General features: G+C 41.4%; 1 protein-coding gene across 2 annotated transcripts in view; it reads right to left on the reverse strand.

Moving 5' to 3' along the window:
* The window catches only part of arhgef3 (Rho guanine nucleotide exchange factor (GEF) 3), a 127117-nt gene that overhangs the window by 84360 nt on the left and 22167 nt on the right, over positions 1 to 20590 (reverse strand). The window contains exons 2-3 of one of the 2 annotated variants that reach the window (XM_024426464.2): positions 17125 to 17191; positions 6307 to 6369 (exon numbers count right to left, since the gene is read on the reverse strand). In XM_024426464.2, the coding sequence (XP_024282232.1) occupies positions 6307 to 6369; positions 17125 to 17191 (130 nt within the window). Of the gene's footprint in view, positions 1 to 6306; positions 6370 to 10170; positions 10315 to 17124; positions 17192 to 20590 lie in introns of those variants that run through there. The other variant, XM_024426466.2, reaches the window with a different exon arrangement.

The raw sequence follows: 20590 nt of genomic DNA on the forward strand, positions 1-20590 counted from the left end.
GTTGAAGGCTGTTTCGGTTGTGTTTATTCCTCTGTCTCCTGTTAAATAGCTCTTCTCACTCCTGAATCTAACCAAACACACACGCACACGCACACATCCACACACAGAGCATAGATCGTCATTGCAAACAAAAATAGGCAATCTTGGATACACAAGAGGGATACACTGCAACTCGTAAATGTGGACCGGAGTAGATACATAAACTTGACTAACAGCCCAGAACAACGTTCTCACGTGAAACTCCAGTAATTGTCTTAAAAGGATATTTGTAGCTAAGAATATAGGGATCGTGTTTGGTCCAGATTGGATACTTTAAACGTCTCATTAGTCTTGTTGTCTGGTGATGGAAGTCCTGCACACATTCTCCCCACTACCTTATACAGGTCTGCGGGAAGCTAGTTCCTAGAAACAATGCCATGGTCCTCATATCCAGATTAAACTATTCTCATGCTGGGTTAGACAGAATTTCTTTTTTTAAACAGTATTTATTTAATTGGAATTTCACAATTAAGAGCTACAAAGACGAAAAAACAGTACAAAACACAGTACATACACACACACATACATACATACATACATACATACATACATACACCATCTTCCCCTCCCCGCTCGGCGCTTCTCTCACCACATCCCCATCATTGCGTCTCTCAATACATACATTTTAAACAAACATACATACATGCATACACCATCTTCCCCTCCCCGCTCGGCGCTTCTCTCACCCCATCCCCATCATTGCGTCTCTCAATACATACATTTTAAACAAACATACAAACAGAAATTAAACAAAAGCTCAGTTTAAACCAAGAAGTTAGGTTCAACACATGGAACGTACAGTGTAACTCTGAAACAAATAGATCACCACCATTCTCAGAAAATCCTTGGAGCATAATAGCTGATACCCCAGGTTCTAGATCATTTAGCTGAGGTTCCCATACTTTGTAGAACTGATCTGTTTTAGAATGCAATGTACATGTCAAATATTCCAGTGGCACCCATTCTAATAGTATCTTATGCCAATCTGTAATAGAAGGAACCTGATCACTAATCCACGGTATCCACCAGTATCTTCGTATTTTGTGTTAGGTTGCCTGTATCAGTTTTACATTTAAGACACTGAGGAGAAGAGGAAGAGGTGTTAAGAGCATGTCTGCGATTTGGGGATATATTTGGGGATATATGCAATCTGTGTATTATTCTTAACTGAATTGCTCTAGTACGATTACATATAGATATTGTTTTTGCATATCTCCAAATGTCCTCCCACATCTCTTCGTCAATAGTAACAGACAATTCTTTCTCCCACACTTGTTTCACCCTCTGTGTTTCAACAGTAGAAAAGGACCTTAAAGCATCATAAAACAAACTTACAGGCATTTTCCTTTGTGGGGGAAAAAGCATTCTTTCAATGACAGACACATCAGGGTTGTCAATTAAGCTGGTGCTCTTCAAAATATAATGTCTTACTTGTAGAAAGCGGAAAAAGTCTTGCTTTGGGAGTCGGTATTTCTCAACTATCTGCTCAAATGACAATAAAATCGATACAGCAAATAAATCATTTAGTCTGCCTGTGCCCTTATTAAGCCAAAAGTTAAAGCCAGCATCCAGCAATCCAGGACCAAAATCTGGGTTGTTAAGAATTGGGGTAAGAGCAGAGGTTAGTTTGGACCTTCCCAAAAAACGTTGAACTGATCTCCATACTTTGAGTGTGTTAAGTGTAATGGGGTTATTGCAGTGATCTTTTACAGACTTGAAACTTCTGAAAAATAAAAGATCCTGTAAGGGGTATTTTGAAAAAGATGTCTCAATGTCTAACTAAATAGAGGAGTCATCATTTGTGATCCAGTCAGAAATATAACATAGGTGGGCACACCACTGATAGAATCTAATATTTGGCAGATCCAAGCCGCCCATAGAACTTGGCAGCTGCAATATTGCCATATAAGTCTTGGCTTGCGTTTATTCCATATAAAGGAACTTAGCCATCCATGTACATCCTTTATTACCTTATTGGAGAGTAAGAGTGGGATCATTTGGATTTGGTAAAGTAGTCTAGGTAAAATTTTAATTTTCAAGAGGGATATTCTACCCAACCATGAAATCGGAAGAGAGTTCCAGCGCTACAGATCCTGTGTTATTGTATCAAACAAGGGAACAAAATTGGCTTTGGAAATTTGCTGGAATTTAGGAGTTACAAATATACCCAGATACGTAAAACTTGAAGGAGACCATTTAAAAGGAACGGGGGAGAAGTATTAGGTACAGAATGAAGGTTACCAAGTTGCATAGACTCTGATTTAGTTAAGTTAATCTTGTAGCCTGAGAATTCACGGAATAATGCAATAATATTAACAAGAGATGTAATTGAAGTCTCGGGACTAGAGATGAATATCAGGACATCATCAGCATACAAGCTTATTTTATGGTGAACGTCACCAATGAGCAGCCACTGTATAGCAGCCGTTACTCTGATGGCCTCGGCCAGTGGTTCCATAGCGAGTGCAAATAGGAGAGGGGACAAAGGACAGCCATGTCTGGCACCTCTGTGTATAGAAAAGCTATTTGACCGTAGCCCATTAGTAAGGACAGCAGCCTGAGGATCCTCATATAAAACTTTAACCCATTTTATAACGTTGTCCCCTAGACCAAATTTAGTCAGAGTAAATAATAGGTAAGACCACTCCCCATGGTCAAATGCTTTCTCAGCATCTTGGGAGAGCACAAGAGGATTAAACAGGTTTAGACAGAAAAAAATAAACGGTTGTTACTTACTGCTGCCCCAAGACAGGTAAACACCAGTTCGAGTCAAATTAACCTCAATTTCCCGCTTTCGCAAGTCTGTTCCAATAGCCGAGCAAAAACGAGACTTGGAAAAAATGGAAGCACAAGACTAGGGTTAACTTAACTACAGATTTCTTCAATTGTCTTCAAAGAGTGGATGAATACTCATGTTGAATCCTGTCAAAAAAAGTGTAGTCCAGAATTACATATGTTTAACCTTTATTTAACCAGGCTAGTGAGTTAAAAACAACTGTGTATGTACAATGACGACCTGGAGAGTGGAGCTTTTATAGAGTCCTGACTCCTACATAGACTATACACGTGGATTTACTCTAGAGTCGTTTGATATCAACCAATAGTCTATTTCCCTCATCAGAAGGAGCAAGGGGATAAACAATAGCATTAGCCTCCTTTTCCAGTGGTCCCCGCCAGCAGCGGGGTATGAGCCCGGCCATTGTGTGAGCCAGCCAGTCAGTCACCCTGCTGAACACACGCCAAGCAGGCATGTGACACCACCTTTCCCCCTACCCCTGGCTCTAGCCCTGCCCTGGCTCTACAGTCACTCTGTGTACCCTGGACTCCAGTCTAACTAACACTGGGCCTATAGATTACATTGACCTGCCTTGGCTGTCAATCCTAAAATAATAGTTTAGTATTGGTAATAGTAGGTACTGTGGGGACCTTTTTAATACAATGGACATGTTGAAAAGAGTACTGAAAACAGCACACGTTTGACTATCTGTAGCTGACGATAACACGTTGAAGAGTTTACAAGATAATACAAACTGTTTCTAATAGAATTTTGGATCTTAAATAAACAATTTATTCCATGGATATATTTTTTTCCTATTTTTGTCTGAGTTTACACCCTTGAGTCATTAGAATCGGTAAGGGGAGGAGTGCTGTTTTAAAAACAATGATCGGACGGTACTCATCACAATGGTCTGCATTTAAACACCACAGTTCCACCTCAGATCTGACCCAGATCACACCCAGATCTGTTTTACCCAGCTCTGGACCTGTCAATCAACTGACACCCCACTCAGAGATGCTCACATCTTCCCTTATCACACAGACCTTAACTATTCTCTCCCTACTGCCTCAATACCTAAAAACCTAAGTAGCAAAACACCTTGAACAAGATTCCACAGCTTGGTTTTGTGTTAGGACACGCTGAATGTACTCTGTGGAAACAGCCAACAGCCCAACACAAGTTCAAGGCATATAATTTAGCACCAATGCTTTGGAAGCATTTTCCTGACACCACCCAAAGCTATTTTGTTTTCTGACTGTGCTGTTGTCTGAGATGGAAAGCAAGGCTTCTTCAGTCTGGGCTTTAAAAGTACAGCCTTTGAGCAAATTAATATTGTCATGGTTTTTATGCAGGGTTTAAGTAGAGTTCTCTTACTTCTAAAAATGTGGAAATGGCTGCTAATTAATGTCCACATCAACACAAGCAGCCAAAGAGCCAACAGCATTGTGTGGTACTTCAGGAATGCCCCACAAGTCCTCAACTTCATTAAATAGTACCCGCAAAACACCAGTCTCAATATCAACAGTGAAGAGGCGACTCTGGGATGCTTGCCTTCTAGTGCACTTGTCCTCTTGCCCCACTAGGCTACCTGCCTCCCCAATACTCAACTAGTCTAAAGAAGGACAGTTTTATTTCTTCTTTAAATCAGCACAACGATTTTCAGCTGTCCCAAATGGAAGGCATCAGTGGCATCAGTGGCATCAGTGGCACCATAGACTCCACTGATCAGCCAAAACAAGCTCAATAACACAATGCATGCGCACACTCCTATTGAATATGTATTCACCTGTATTGTGAGTAGGCCTATGCCATCTTAATTTACCCAGTTTATCAAAAATGTATCATTAAAATACAATTATTACCATTATGTTTATATGTAGTTAGATTGGTAAAGTTAAATCTTTGTTTGGTTAAAAAATGTATGCATTAATGCATACATGGCTGTCTCTGGGAAATTTTGTCAACATTTTGTAATTTAATTGATATTGAATATTGGCCTCCTTGACCCCCCAAAATCATTATTGGTTCTAAAACAAATCCATATCAGTCGTTCTCTATTCAGAATGAGTACCAAGGTTCGGAACATTTTGAGGACCACCTTTAAAACTGGAATAAACATTTCAGAAACGGGTGCAGAAAATCTAACTAAGTAATTGGATTAATCAATCAGTGTACATGAAAAAACATAGATAGAACCATTCTAAAAATCTACCTGCAATAGAGCATGCTGGGAAATATGACAATGATGGATGTGGTTTTGATTCAAAGGGATGTTTATAAGTTTCAGGCTTCTGAAATAGGGTAAAACTAGGCCCTCAAAATAAGGCTTTATGAAATATGTATGGTATTGTGTTAAATAATATAATAATATTTTTTTCATGATAACACATTCGCTGAAGTTCTCACTTGGTCCATAGGACCGAAAATGGGAAAAGCTCAGGGAAATATTTGAATAAGGCTTTACACTAAGCAGTGTGTTAATTTAACACTGTTCCAGTGATATCAAATTGGTACAGTAGTTAGTCTTGTCACATCGCTGCAACTCCCATACGGACTCGGGAGAGGCGAAGGTGGATAGCCATGTGTCCTCCAAAACACGACCCTGCCAAGATGCACTGCTTCTTGACACACTGCTCGCTTAACCTGGACGCCAGCTGCACCAATGTGTTGGAGGAAACACTGTCCAGCTGGCGACCGAAGTCAGCGTGCATTCGCCAGGTCGCCACAAGGAGTCGCTAGAGCGTGATGGGACAAATGGGACAAAGACATCCCAGCCGGCCAAACCTTCCCCTAACCCGGACGACGCTGGACCAATTGTGCGCCACCTCATGGGTCTCCCAGTTGCGACTGGCTGTGACACAGCCCGGGATCGAACCCGGGATCCCGGGATCTGTTTGACGCCTCTAGCACTGTAGGGAGGCCCTTTTTTAACACTGGAAAATTTGCTGCGTAGTATTGTAAGGTACTTCAGTACAAGATGTACAGTAGTTCAGCATTCAGTGGTTCATACACAGCATTCATACACACAGGCCCAATCAAGGAGAACAAAATAGTGAAATAAGTATCCAGCTATTACTGCTGCTATTTACTAGTCTCCCTAGCCTAGACAGACAGGTTGCCTACCACAATGTACTATAGGACTGGGAATGTCAAGACTAGCTATTTACTAAAGGGTCTTCGTAGCACGGACCTTAGGAAATAGGAATAAGCGTGGAAATGGCCTGACCTTTGGGGAAGCAGAGAGTCTCATAATGCAAGTTGTTGTTTGTATCAATCACACAGCCCATCGAAAGAGAGAAAGAGAGAGAGGGGAGGGGGTCGAGAGAGACAGTGTTCTTCCTCTGATCAGTGTTGTTCAATCGTCCTTTCTGCAGGTTCCTCAATTATCACCAATTTTCAATATCACTAATTGGTAAGAGGAGGGGAGGAGGTAAATGGGGGGTGGGGGCAAAGGAAAAGCCAGTATTCTGAGAATGAGCTGTACTCACGTTGATGTCCAGGCTGCACAGGCTGAGAGAGTCCACATCCCTCCTCCTCTGTTTCCTCTTCTTCTGTAAACACACAACAACACAAAGGGTGAGTTTTTTTAATAGAGAACATGGAAGCAAGGTAACATGTGAGGAACTGAATGAAAATAATTTATTGGCACACACTCAATACGTTTGCTAAACTACAGGTTGCCCTGTGAAAACCAAAAGAGGTTTTTCAAGCAATGGTCTTTTAAGGGAGTATGCAAGCACACTCGTTCAGGTCGCCTAGCTGACTTCGGCTGAACTGAAGCATGCTGATGCCTTTAGGCTAACATAAATCCAACATATAATAAGCCAATCAGTGGAGCACTTAATAGTTTTGGCTCGTCTCCAACCATTTAGTAGATAAACTAGGATGCTATATTTACAGGCATAGCAGCAGTCAATCTAAATGGATTCCGTTCACTGTTTCTTTCTACTTGGCATTGTATTCTACACAAGTTGTAGTGTGTTATTATTGTTGCCGTATAACAGTTTAATTCCCATGACAACAAGAATTCTCCTGCTTGGCTACCGGGAGGCTTTTCTGAGGTCAGGGAGAGGAGTTGAACAATGGGACATGGGAAGCAAGGGGTTGTGTCTGAAAGAGAGTTGTGTTGAGGTACGTAATGTATACAGTATGAACTCAAGCTTGTGTTAAAAAAAAAGTTTTTAGACTAGGAGCACTGATCTAGGATCACCTCCCCTGAGTCCCCTCTGTCCATATAATCGTATTCAGTATGATAAAAAAAAAATGAATAGCCAAACAAGAAGGCAAATATCCTAAAACAGCAGTCCTACTCTTGGTGAATATGAGCCCAGAACAACTCTGAGATAAATCAGCATATTTCTGAGGCCTGACTACTTGCTATATGACACAGATAGAAGTCCTTCTATAATGAACACAACATTCCATAGCCTTCTAACAGGAGAGCTGACCCACATAAATCGTATGGAGCTGAACACAACAATGACACATCGTTCCTACAACAGAACTTCCACAACACACTCCAACGGATCTTCCACACTGAACAATCGGGCATGTGGAGCTCAACACAGATGTGTTGGTTGGAGTTGTAACGTATGGAACCCTTACGCAAAGGGCATTGTTACAATTACGTTACATATGATGTAAACACTTTTCTCTAACGTATGTGAACTCAAAGAACTCTGAAGTCCAGATAAAGCTACATTCATTTCTCTGATTGCTGAAGACTGGCCAGAAAACTCATTCCAGAATTCAATTTTTTGCTGATTGAACACAACATCCAACAGACCCAAACAAATGTAGGTCACGGGAGGCTGCTGACGGGAAAAATGGCTCATAATAATGGCCGGAAAGGAGCAAACGGAATGGCATCAAACGCCTGGAAACCATGTGTTTGATGTATTTGAAACCCTTCCACTGATTCCGCTCCACTCATTCCCACGAGCCCGTTCTCCCCCAATAAGGTTCCACCAACCTCCTGTGGTGTAGGTCTATCTATTTTGCTCAGGAAATACATAGGGGATTTAACAGGGAAGGACTGGTGCCCATAGGCCTACTGTGGTTTCTGAAGTAAATGTTTTCCTGTAATTGGACTATTCTAGATCATCCTTTAACTATTTTATTGAGCATTCAGAGAGAAACAACTGGTCAGTCAGACTGAAAACATAATTAGTAATAGTTCATGGAAGAGTGGGTCACTGCCTTAATACATTTCTGAAGGTTTAACTATCATCTGCATCAGAGATATTTCCTTATGATTAACATTTCCTGCTCATATTTGAACCTCTATGAGATCGATGTCCCTATACGGGGACGGTTGAGCTAACGTGCGCTAATGTGATTAGCATGACGCTGTAAGTAACAAGAACATTTCCCAGGACATAGGCATGTCTTATAAGGGCAGAAAGCTTAAATTCTTGTCAATCTAAATGCATTGTCCAATTTACAGTAGCTATTACAGTGAAAGAATACCATGCTATTGTTTAAGATGAATGCACAACAACAAAACGCTTTTATCACGACAACTGGTCTGAAACATTTCTGAAGGTAAATAATGTACTTACATTCAGTAATCTTGCTCTGATTTGTCATCCTGAGGGTCCCAGAGATAGAATATAGCATTGTTTTGTTTGATAAAATCTATTTTATTTTTAAATGTAGGAACTGGGTTCTACAGTTTGAACCCCTGTTGTCTCTGGCTCCACACCCACCCCGTCCGGCCACCTAGATGTGTGAAAGTTAGTGTATAAGGTAATGATCCATCATGTATGACATTCCTGGGAGTGTGTAAACAGAAATGTTGTATTACCATAGAATTGTTGTATGTTCTCTATAGTTATGTACTTGAAAATGTTTGTATTATCTTTTACCAGATGTAATGTGTTATATTCTCCTACATTAATTTCACATTTCCACAAACCGCCAAGCGTTTCCTTTCAAATGGTATCAAGAATATGCACATCCTTGCTTCATGTCCTGAGATACAGGCAGTTAGATTTGTCATTTTAGGTGAACATTTAAAAAAAGGGTCCGATCCTTAGTCAGAGCTCTGTATTTGATATTTACCGGTATGCAATCTCCACTTTGAAATGTCAGACTTGATTTTCCCTTGCAAAAAATGGAACAACCCCTACACACATTATTTTCCGCAGTTAGTTAGCTGAGAGACTTTCTGACATGGAGAATATGATGAAGCCTGGAAACAATTCAGCATCTCCATCACCAACCCCCTTTCCTTCTCCAGTGCAACTTCCCCAGCCCTATAACTCCCAGCCCCCATCTCCCCATCGCTAGGTAAAAAGGCAATTTAACTATTTTTATCCAGTAGAAAACTCAGCGGTCAATATTTGAAAGAAATCATACACATAGAACCTGTCGACCTGACTTAGTTTCAAAACTTTTACTCAGCCTAGTTTATAGTAACTCAGGTCTTTGCTGCAGAGGCACAGCAGGTGCAGCCGCCCCAGGGAACATGCAACAACACTTCCTGTGCAGAGTAACAGGCGACAAGAGCCTTCCTCCACAAACGCACGCAGGCACACACTTAGCACGCACACACACACACACAGTGCACTGAGTGCATGGGGACACAACAGATGGTGACTACTGTAGCTCTCTGTTTCACTATACAGATGTAGGATCTTAATTTGATCACCCTGTTGCAGGAGAACTTTCCTGCAATGCAGGAAATGTTACAATTGTAGTGTATTTGAGATTTTAAAAGGCTTCTGAAGTTTAACTTCCACTTTGAAATGTCAGACTTGATTTTCCCCTTACAAAAAATGTATCAACCCCTACACGTTATTTTCCTGCTGTAACAAACTTGCTTAGATTAAGATCCCACATCTGTACAGTGAAACTACCTCTGTTCCCTCCAGACTAGATGTTGAGCACACCTGTTTGTCTCACTAATATGTGACCGGTCTGTCCTAAAAGGTAGTAAGTATGTGATTGGATGATGCAGCAAAAAAAACAAAAAGGTCAGCTAAAATTGGATAACCTACCGATAGAACATTGCAGAATTCAAGGTTGAATAAAGAATCTATTATTTTGAGACATGCTTGTTTATGCATTTATGCATATCATGTACTAACATTGCCTGGCGACTACTAACAAGTTATGCAACTCAACTACCGCTGACCTTATAATGCAGCCTGAAACAGAAATCTGTCAAATACATGGTAATTACATGCTAACCTCTGATTCAAACATCAGGAGTACCATTTTGTCAGTGTTACCAGACTACTGTAGGACAATAACTGTACTCAACAAAAGAGCGGCTCTGGTAGGACTCTCTCACCATAAATATCTTTCACAGCATGGTTGGTACATATAGGACCTATCCTCTCACTCACCTTCTGATGCACAAATAGACAGCACCCCATCATGAGGGACCCCTGAGCCGGTTTGCTCCCCAGAGTCACAAAGTCACAGCAATGCTTTCCCTCCACCGTAAGGGCCACTGCTAGCCCGGATCCAGCCCGCTCCTTAGATAGTGAGGGTCACACACGCTCTGATCCAGCTCCTCAGCTAGCCCACAGACACACACATTTAGATCCAGGCTTCTACCACCGTTAGCCCAGGCCACACAGACTCAAATCTAGTCTGCTCCTCTGCTAGCCTAGGACACAAGATTTCACATCCAGCTTGCTCTTCACACACAGGGTGTGTGTCTGTATCCGTATGAGTGTGTGTGAGAGAGAGGCCGAGTTGCGCTGCTTCGCAACAGGATGTGCTAGCAAGAGGGGAAACTGAGCTGATGCTATATCGGCCTGTGGAGCCACAATGGCCGGTAGACAACCTTGTTTTTTTTAAATTATTTTCGTTGTCCGGAGAGCCAACCTGAACCGCAATGTAATGGCTTCCAGTAACTACAGCTTGGTTTGGCTCAGTTCTGATTGGTTCGGTAGTGTGAAAAGCACCCTGTGGTGCCATGCTTCTGCCCTCTCCCTATGACTAGTACAATGCATCCATTAGGTAGGCCACTACTGGGGGGTCAATAATGATCTGGCAGTAGTACAGGCCTTAAAAGCTCTATTTCCACAGAAAAATCCATGCTGTTGGAAATGTATGATAGTATGAAATACTTGTATATCCTGCAAATCAATGTTTACCCTCACGATCAATTTTATCTCACTGCCTTTCCTTTGGGGAAATAAAGTTTATTCAAAAATGTGTCATTCTAACCCTGATGACATAAATACACATAGCTGGGCTAGGCCTTATAAAACACATGTCATACTGTACAGTGGATGGTAAAGTATTTAGTCAATCATACACCAAACTGAAAATTGGCTAGAGGTTTGGAAATCTCTTTGTTATTGTCATGTTTCCACCTGTCACCAGAGGGCAGCAGAGACCGTCATAGAGACATTAACTACACTCAGGTGTGTCCAATTTACTCATTATGATTTCCCTGTTAGAGAATTGTGTTTTCCTTTTGCAGACATTTGAATTGTTTAACATGTGTGGCTGTTTCCAGAGTCAGTTTTTGAAAATGCAGTGTTTTGTTTTTCCAGTGTACTGTGATCCTGCGGCTACCGTTTCTCAGTAAAGTATTATGTTTATGCTAAACCACTGATTCCTCGTCTGGTCTCTTCTCTGCACCTGGGTCCAACCTTACTACTTCACACTTATTGGTCTATTAACTAATTTACCTCTTGGTGAGGTCACAAGGCAGGCCAAACCACCAAAGCAGGCTGAAATTACAGGCAGTCTTTTTTATTTTTTATTTAACTAGGCAAGTCAGTTAAGAACAAATTCTTATTTTCAATGATGGCCTAGGAACAGTGGGTTAACTGCCTGTTCAGGGGCAGAACGACAGATTTGTACCTTGTCAGCTCGGGGGTTTGAACTTGCAACCTTCCAGTTACTAGTCCAACGCTCTAACCACTAGGCTACCCTGCCGCCCCACAAGCAGCTCTTACACTAAAAGAGCATTATCATAATGTTTTACAATTGAACAGTATTGTTCCAACCTCATATTGTGGAAATATATATAAAACACAGGAAAATCACATTTTTGACTGCACTGGGCTTTTAAACTTGAATGAAGCAAGTCTGTCAGAAAAAACACCCCGTGTAACTGTGCATTACTAAAGTATATGGGATTAAATAAAATATATTTAACCAGGCAAGTCAGTTAATTAAGAACACATTCTTATTTACAATGATGGCCTAGGAACAGTGGGTTAACAGCCTTTCGATCTAGCAACCTTTACGGTTACTGGCCTAACGCTCTAACCACTAGGCTACCTGCCACCCCAAAATAAACCATGTTGAAATGAGAAAAGAAGGTCATATATTTTCAGCTCTACGGTTGGGGGCATTCAAGTTATTGTCTCGAAATGTATTTGCTGCAGCAAGGTACATTGATGGTGATGCCGTGCGCCAAGGTCAGTAACAACTATCTTACAATAACTCATCTTAGAAAAGACATTTCTGAAATATGCCCCTGACGGTGCAGTTACATCCACTTTAAAGCTAGTGTTTTGTGTGCTGCAGTACAGGTTCACATTTGAATAACTCCGACTGTATTTACCATGAATGATGTCATCACATTCCTTGCCTGTTTACTTGATGCTTTAATCCAAGTCCTGTCTGAAAGCCACACTTAGTGGTGCTTGTTGATCAATATGAGAAACGTAGCATTTTGAGTTGACGCTAGACAAAGGGCTCTCCACAGTCTGCATCGCGGAAGTTCAGCGTGATTTGAAATGTAAAGGCAATATTCCCGCGTTAGTGGAGACTGCGTTCACGGTGAACGCTGCATATGTCGGCTCAATCAGAAATGACCTTCACATTTATATCTCGGGAACTGGTCACGCTTCAACAATACCGATTGAATAGAGGCCCTAGCCGAGAAGAGGCGTAAATACTACAACATAGACATGATGTTATAAAAACGTTTAGATAACCTCACTGGAAACAAAATGTCACAGTCTTGTCATAATCGTGTGGTTCGAGATTACAGGAATAGTTTCAAGATTTTGCGGTCTTGTTCTTTGCCGCAGGGTAGGAGGCTGCACAGGCTGCATGTTACTCTGAAGGTTAAGAACAGGGCACATGTCAGCGCACACAGTTCGTCTGTAGTGTACACAAAGCCAATTATCCAGGTGCCGAAGGTGCAAAACATTTCAGAAGGTGCCAGGTAGAGTCTGGTCTACTGGTGCTGCTGTCGACACGGACTACACATGTCCCAGAGCGTAATTCCACTTTTCTTGGGGGAAAGAAATCCTCAGAGAGAAATAGATAACTGTTCCCAGCTAACTGACGTCTATGGTTGAAGCGTTGCAATTAACGATATGTGAGATTTTCAATAGTGTCCATTGCACTCTTAGGAACAGGGCAAACCAATGTATCAGACAGCTCCGGCTCCAATAACACTAAAATGAGAGGTCACGCAAATAACACATCTCGCTAAGAAGTGTAAGAGGAAAATTATTAAAAGCACAAACTCAACTATTTATGGGGAAATGGAGCAACATTTTTCCTTCCTTTTTCCTTCAACAGGTTTCCTTCTAACTCTGTGTCAGTCTAAATGGTAGAGGGGAGAGTTGGTGAGGACAGCAGTGAACTTAAATTATTATAATATAAATCATTAGGTCCATGTCCAAAATGGCTGCCTTTTCCCTAGTGCACTATATAGGGAATAGGGGGCCATTTGGGACGCACACCTGGTTGGCTGAGCTCCTGGTTGAGGGAACAGGACATTCATGCCCTGGAGAAAGATAGTGTTGTCTTGGGACTTAACGCAACAAAGAACAGGGCCTCACTTTAAAAGGATTTACTGTAACGTTACAGTATATCATGAATAATCATTTGCAGGCCTATTTAGTGTATGAACTATGCACTAATGAATTTGGATGAGCATTTTGTTATGTGTGCCATTCTAATTTTGGGCTACATAGCCAGGTCATTCAAAAATGAACAAATCAGAAAACAAAGGGAACCTCTTCAGTAAGCAGAGATAAATAATCTGAGTTGGACGAAGGCTGAGTTGATGAGTGGAAAACTGCATCAACTCCCCTCCAGCTCTCCCTGCTATGACATAACAGGCAGGGAGGAGGGAGGAGACTGAGGCAGGACTACTCCCAAGTTCTGTGCTGTTATGTACCAGGAGCCAGGAAAGACTGAAATAAACCAAGAATACCCTCTCAGTCCCTAAGGAGGTAGGTACTAGTTAGTCACTTATACAATAGTCTTCTTTTCACCCTGTGTCACCAAGCAAGGATACTTATTGTATACAACGACGTACATCCTTCAGATCAGGCCCTTATAGCAGCTAACAATGTGATGGGACCCTAAAGTATCAGACGATAACACCCTGATGAATGATTGAGGCTGAAACACGTTGTTTCATTCATTCCTCCTCTATTACTCAGCTATTGAAAACAGTCAGAGAGAAGCTGTTCTGGTTACCATGGTTTAGATGTAGCATGCCTCCAGGCCCCTTATATAGTCAGGACATGGCCTTCTCTTTGAGAGAGATACGACATCTCAAAGAGTAGAGGCTATTGCCTTTCTATTCTCTTCATACTCGACTTGGCTGCTTTCCCTCCATTGGAGTAGGGGGAAAAAACAAAGACAAATTGGTCAGTGTGTGTGTGTGTGTGTGTGTGTGTGTGTGTGTGTGTGTGTGTGTGTGTGTGTGTGTTGTGTGTGTGTGTGTGTGTGTGTGTGTGTGTGTGTGTGTGTGTGTTGAAGACAAAAGGCTTTGATGAGGAGCCAGGTAGGAGAAATGGTCAGTGGTCACGCTGTCTTGTCCGTTAGGAGCTGACCAGACAGAAACAAATGCTGCAGCAGCATGACTAGGTCCCGGTCCAGACTCAGAGGGGGCCTGCCCTGCTGCCCTGTTCTGATCTCCTGTTCCTGACTATCACAAAACTGAGAGAGAACTCTGCCAAATGAGACATTGACAAGAAAAAAATATATATATCTTGACAGTGAATAGCAATGACAAAGAACTATAGGCCTAGCTAGATTAAGGAGGCCCAAGTCTAAGGCAAGGGTTAATGACCTGTGATCAAAAATGGACAAATTTCCAATGTGCTCCAAATGCCCAAAACGTTTATTCTTTAGTTAGATAAAACAAATCTAATGAAAACCTTCTATTTTATTTGAAGGAATCCTAACTGTATAACTTTGATTGGAACGTTCTCGAAGATAACTTGGCTGCTGTAAATGATGTTGCTGTGTCTATAAAGCATCGTATGTTGGGGAAACTCCTATTTGTGTTCATGCCTCTTCCGGCACACCCCCTCCCAGTCCCAGACAAACCCAGCTCCTATCCTGACAACACAGTGTGCTTTCCAGGCATGGACTGGCACAGTCACGGGTACAATAAGGCCTCAGAGTCTGATACCATCAAACATCCACTCACTGCCAATGTACACCAGAGTCATGCTAAGTTGTTCTAATCATACGAACCCAAATGAAAACTGTATGCAATCAAAAGCAACTGCGAGGAGAATCAAGGAAAAACAAGTGAGAATAAGTGCTGGTCTGTTCTTCAAAGCTGTTGTAAAGGACTCAAGAATGTTAAAGATCCACTTGACACCCGCAGGATTGTTCTTTTCAAGGCACAATAATAATAGGTTAACAAATAAGTAACAAGCCAGTAATTACCGAAGAGATAATAAATAGGTCATGAAGTGTTTGATATATCAAAGACACAGCATACACTGTGGCTCCAACGTGAAATCTCTGGAATGTTTAAAACGCCGAAGCCTTGAAGTGCAACACGACATTCTGACACTTCAGACCCCAAAAGAAGGCATTTTCCAAAATGTGTTGGGCTAAACAATACAACACCAATATTTCAAACAAACTTTCATCTTCTACAACATCCTGACCAGAGACGCAGCAGAGCAGACAAATCGTGGTGTGTCCTAGAGAGGTGAGGTGCCAGAGAGGTGCCAGCCCCTGGCCTTTGTTTACGTTGGCTGTTCTGACCACCATACTCACCATCCGCTCGCCCAGCCGACAATGTCTCGGTCCCGGCGCTAGCGTCGCAGCAATGTGTAGGAGGGAGAAACTGAGCTGAGGCCCGAAAGCCATGGCAGGAAGAGGAAAGGCGGGGCAATGATTCGCTCTCTTTGTCATATTGACCGCCAGGTAGGACAGGACAGGGCAGGACAGGAATGTCTTCGTATTGACTGTCAAGAGTCCTCAAGCTACTAGGACCTCAGATGATAGGTTCTTTGACCTGAGTCAACTGATCTACAGCCACAATGTGTAAGTGTTGAAGATGATGTTACATCCAAAGACACTAGTCCTACCCAGAGCCTAACATTTAGATATTCCAAACATATTCCTTATGGAAGTCTTGGATATAATCCAAATAGAAAGCTCTGGGCCTACCTATCGTATCATTACAATGTAATAATAAATGCTCTTACATAAGGCCATTGTGTTCGAAAAACGTTACACAAACATACATTTTGATGTCTTTGTTTCCTCGCTGCCTGACAGTAGTGATAAATCAATTCGAGACTCTCAAAAGCAAAACCGGCAAGTTCTTAATTCCTCTGCCCTTCAGTTTCATTTGATATATAAACCGTAATCAAATACTTTAAAGATCAATCCAGTTTGTCACACTTTTCAGAGTGAAAGCAAAATTATTCTGTAGGCCAAAACACATTTTGGCTGAAATTGCACCCATTTCCATACATAAGAGTGCACTAATTTTGACCAGGGAACATACAGGCACCTCTCTCTCAGGCAGAGGCAGACCTTCAATCTAACACCAGACACACATACAGGGGAGAGACAATTGCAGGGCATCCTGGGTGAGGATTAAAAAAATTACTTAATTTAAATAGGCAAGTCCGTTAAGAACAATTTCTTATTTACAATGACAGCCTACCCCGGCCAAACCCGGACGATGCTGGGCCAATTGTGCGCCACCCTATGGGACTCCCAATCACGGCCGGATGTGATACAGCCTGGATTCGAAGCAGGGACTGTAGTGACATCTCTTGCACTGAGATGCAGTGCCTTAGACCGCTGCGCCACTCGGGAGCCCAAATCATGCATGATTTGCATGACAAAATTACATAATGTCCTACTGGTAAATTAAAAATAAACAGACATTGCTTAATTTAAGTGGGGATAAGAGATCCATCATTGTCAGAATGATTGGGAATTAATCAACGAAATTGCTCTGAGGAAGATTCAGGGGAGTATGAATATGACTGTGTTAATGCATTCACCCATGTGCGCGCACACACACGCGCACACACATTCGCACACACAGTCTCATTCGGATGCTGACTAACAATAGTTCTAACATTGTGTAAACCACTTACCCCTCTGAACATCCAGCTGTCAGGCGACGGGCGGAGAGAGAAGGAGCTCTTTTTTTCCAGTGTCTGCCTGAAGAAGGAGAGGAGATTAAGAGAGGGTCAGAGAAAGAAAAGAAAAGCAGTGTAAATCTCTGTCCATTAAACCACAATACAGTCCAAACAAAGACACTAAAGATACTGCAGCAGCCCCAGCCTCTAATCACATTCACTCAAGACATACCCTCAGAGACCAAACAAATGACATCACCACTCTGTTAATGTTAATGGGAACTTGCACTGGTGGAGTGGCCCTTTAAACTTCAGGAAACAGCTAATGGAGCCTGAACACACGCATGCACACACTCTCTCTCAGTCACACACACATACACACACAGCTGATGGAACCGACACCTCCATGCAGGTCCCTAAACACTTATTCAAGTTTATTTTATTTTTTAAATATTTTCTACATTGTAGAATAACAGTGAAGACATCAAAACGATGAAATAACACATGTGGAATCATGTAGTAACCAAAAGAAGTGTTAAACAAATCAAAATATATTTTATATTTGAGATTCTTCAAAGTAATTAATAAGTGTGCCTTGTTAAAAGTTCATTTGTTGAATTTCTTTCCTTCCTAATGAGTTTGAGCCAATCAGCCAATCAGTGTTGTGACAAGGCAGGGGTGGTATACAAAAGACCAAGTACATATTATGGCAAGAACAGTTCAAATAAGCAAAAAGAAATGACAGTCCATCATTACTTTAAGACATGAAGGTCAGTCGATTCTGAAAACGTCAAGAACTTCAAATGTTTCTTCAAGTGCAGTCTCAAAAACCATCTAGCGCTATGATGAAATTGGCTCTCATGAGGACCGCCACAGGAAAGGAAGACCCAGAGTTACCTCTGCTGCAGATGACAAGTTCATTCGAGTTACCAGCCTCAGAAATTGCAGCCCAAATAAATGCTTCACGGAGTTCAAGTAACACACACATCTCAACATCAACTGTTCAGAGGAGACTGCGTGAATCAGGCCTTCATGGTCAAATTGCTGCAAAGAAACCACTACTTAAGAACACCAATAAAAAGAAGAGACTTGCTTGTGCCAAGAAACACGTGCAATGGACATTGGACTGGTGCAAATCTGTCCTTTTGGTCTGATGAGTCCAAATTTGAGATGCTTTGTTCAAACCTCTGTGTCTTTGTGAGACGCAGAGTACGTGAACGGATTATCTCTGCAAGTGGTGTTCCCACCGCGAAGCATGGAGGAGGAGGTGTGATGGTGTGGGGATGCTTTGCTGGTGACACTGTCTGTAATTTATTTAGAATTCAAGGCACATTCTTGGTGACAGGGGGGCAGTGTTGAGTAGCTTTATGAATAAGGTGCCCAGTAAACTGCCTGCTACTCTGTCCCAGATGCTAATATATGCATGTTATTAGTAGTATTGAATAGAAAACACTCTGAAGTTTCTAAAACTGTTTGAATGATGTCTGTCAGTATAACAGAACTCATATAGCAGGTGAAAACCTGAGATAAATCCAACCAGGAAGTGGGAAATCTGAGGTTTGTAGTTTCATTTAAGTGATTATAAAATATGCTGTGTCTATGGGGCCAGATTGCACTTCCCAGGGCTTCCAGCAGATGTCAACAGTCTTTAGAAAGTTTTTTGAGGCTTCTATTGTGGAAGGGTGTTGAATAAGAGCTGTTTCAACAAGTGGACTAGGCTGTGGCCAATCAATTGTTTACTGCGCGGTCACGCGGGTGCGCCGTTCCTTCTTTTTCCTCTGTAATGAATACGCTATTGTCCGGTTGGAATATTATTGACGTTTTATTATGAAAACACCCTATGGATTGATTGTAAACATCGTTTGACATGTTTCTACAAACTGTAATGGAACTCTTTTGACTTTTCGTCTGGATGTTGCGCTCGCGCATTATGCGATTGGAATAGTGAACTAAACGCAAGAACAAAACAGAGGTATTTGGACATAAATTTGGACATAATCGAACAAAACAAGCATTTCTTGTGGATGTGGGAGTCCTGGGAGTGCATTCTGACGAAGATCAGCAAAGGTAAGTGAAGATTTATAATGCTATTTATGACTTTTGTTGACTCCACAATTTGGTAGGTAACTGTATGGCTTGCTTTTGTGGCTGAATGCTGTTCTCAGATTATTGAATATTGTGCTTTTGCCATAAAGCTTTTTTGAAATCTGACAAAGCAGTTGCATTAAGAACAAGTTTATCTTTAATTCTATGTAAAACCTTTATCTTTCATCAAAATGTATTATGAGTATTTATGTTATTTGATGTGGCTCTCTGCTATTTCTCTGGATGTTTTGGAGGCATTTCTGAACATGGTGCCAATGTAAACGGAGGTTTTTGGATATAAATATGAACTTGATCGAACAAAACATACATGTATTGTGTAACATTGAGTCCTGGGAGTGTCATCTGATGAAGGTCGTCAACGTTTAGTGATTAATTGTATCTATATTTCTGCTTTTTGTGACACCTCTCTTTGGTTGGAAAATGGTTGAATGCTTTCGATGACGACTTGATGACCTAACATAATGATATGTTCTGCTTTCGCCGAAAAGCCTTTTTGAAATCGGACACTGTGGTTGTATTAATGAGAAGTGTATCTTTAAAATGGGGTAAAATACTTGTATGGTTGAGGAATTTTAATTATGAGATTTCTGTTGTTTTGAATTTGGAGCCCTGCAATTTCAGTGGCTGTTGGCGAGGTGGGACGCTAGAGTCCCGAACGATCCCAGAGAGGTTAACCAGCATGGCTACGACAGCATTCTGCAGCGATACACCATCCCATCTGATTTGCGCTTAGTGGGACTGTCATTTGTTTTTCAACAGGATAATGACCCAACACACCTCCAGGTGGTGTAAGGGCTATTTCACCAAGAATCAAATCAAATCAAATCAAAATCAAATTTTATTTGTCACATGGTTAGCAGATGTTAATGCGAGTGTAGCGAAATGCTTGTGCTTCTAGTTCCGACAATGCAGTAATAACCAACAAGTAATCTAGCTAACAATTCCAAAACTACTACCTTATACACAAGTGTAAGGGGATAAAGAACATGTACATAAAGATATATGAGTGAGTGATGGTACAGAGCGGCATAGGCAAGATACAGTAGATGGTATTGAGTGCAGTATATACATATGAGATGAGTATGTAAACAAAGTGGCATATTTAAAGTGGCTAGTGATACATGTATTACTTAAAGATGCAGTAGATGATATAGACTACAGTATATACATATGAGATGAATAATGTAGGGTATGCAAACATTATATTAGGTAGCATTGTTTAAAGTGGCGAGTGATATATTTTACATCATTTCCCATCAATTCCCATTATTAAAGTGGCTGGAGTTGAGTCAGTGTGTTGGCAGCAGCCACTCAATGTTAGTGGTGGCTGTTTAACAGTCTGATGGCCTTGAGATAGAAGCTGTTTTTCAGTGTC

The sequence above is a fragment of the Oncorhynchus tshawytscha genome, linkage group LG07 (assembly GCF_018296145.1).
Source record: "Oncorhynchus tshawytscha isolate Ot180627B linkage group LG07, Otsh_v2.0, whole genome shotgun sequence".
NCBI lineage: Eukaryota > Metazoa > Chordata > Actinopteri > Salmoniformes > Salmonidae > Oncorhynchus > Oncorhynchus tshawytscha.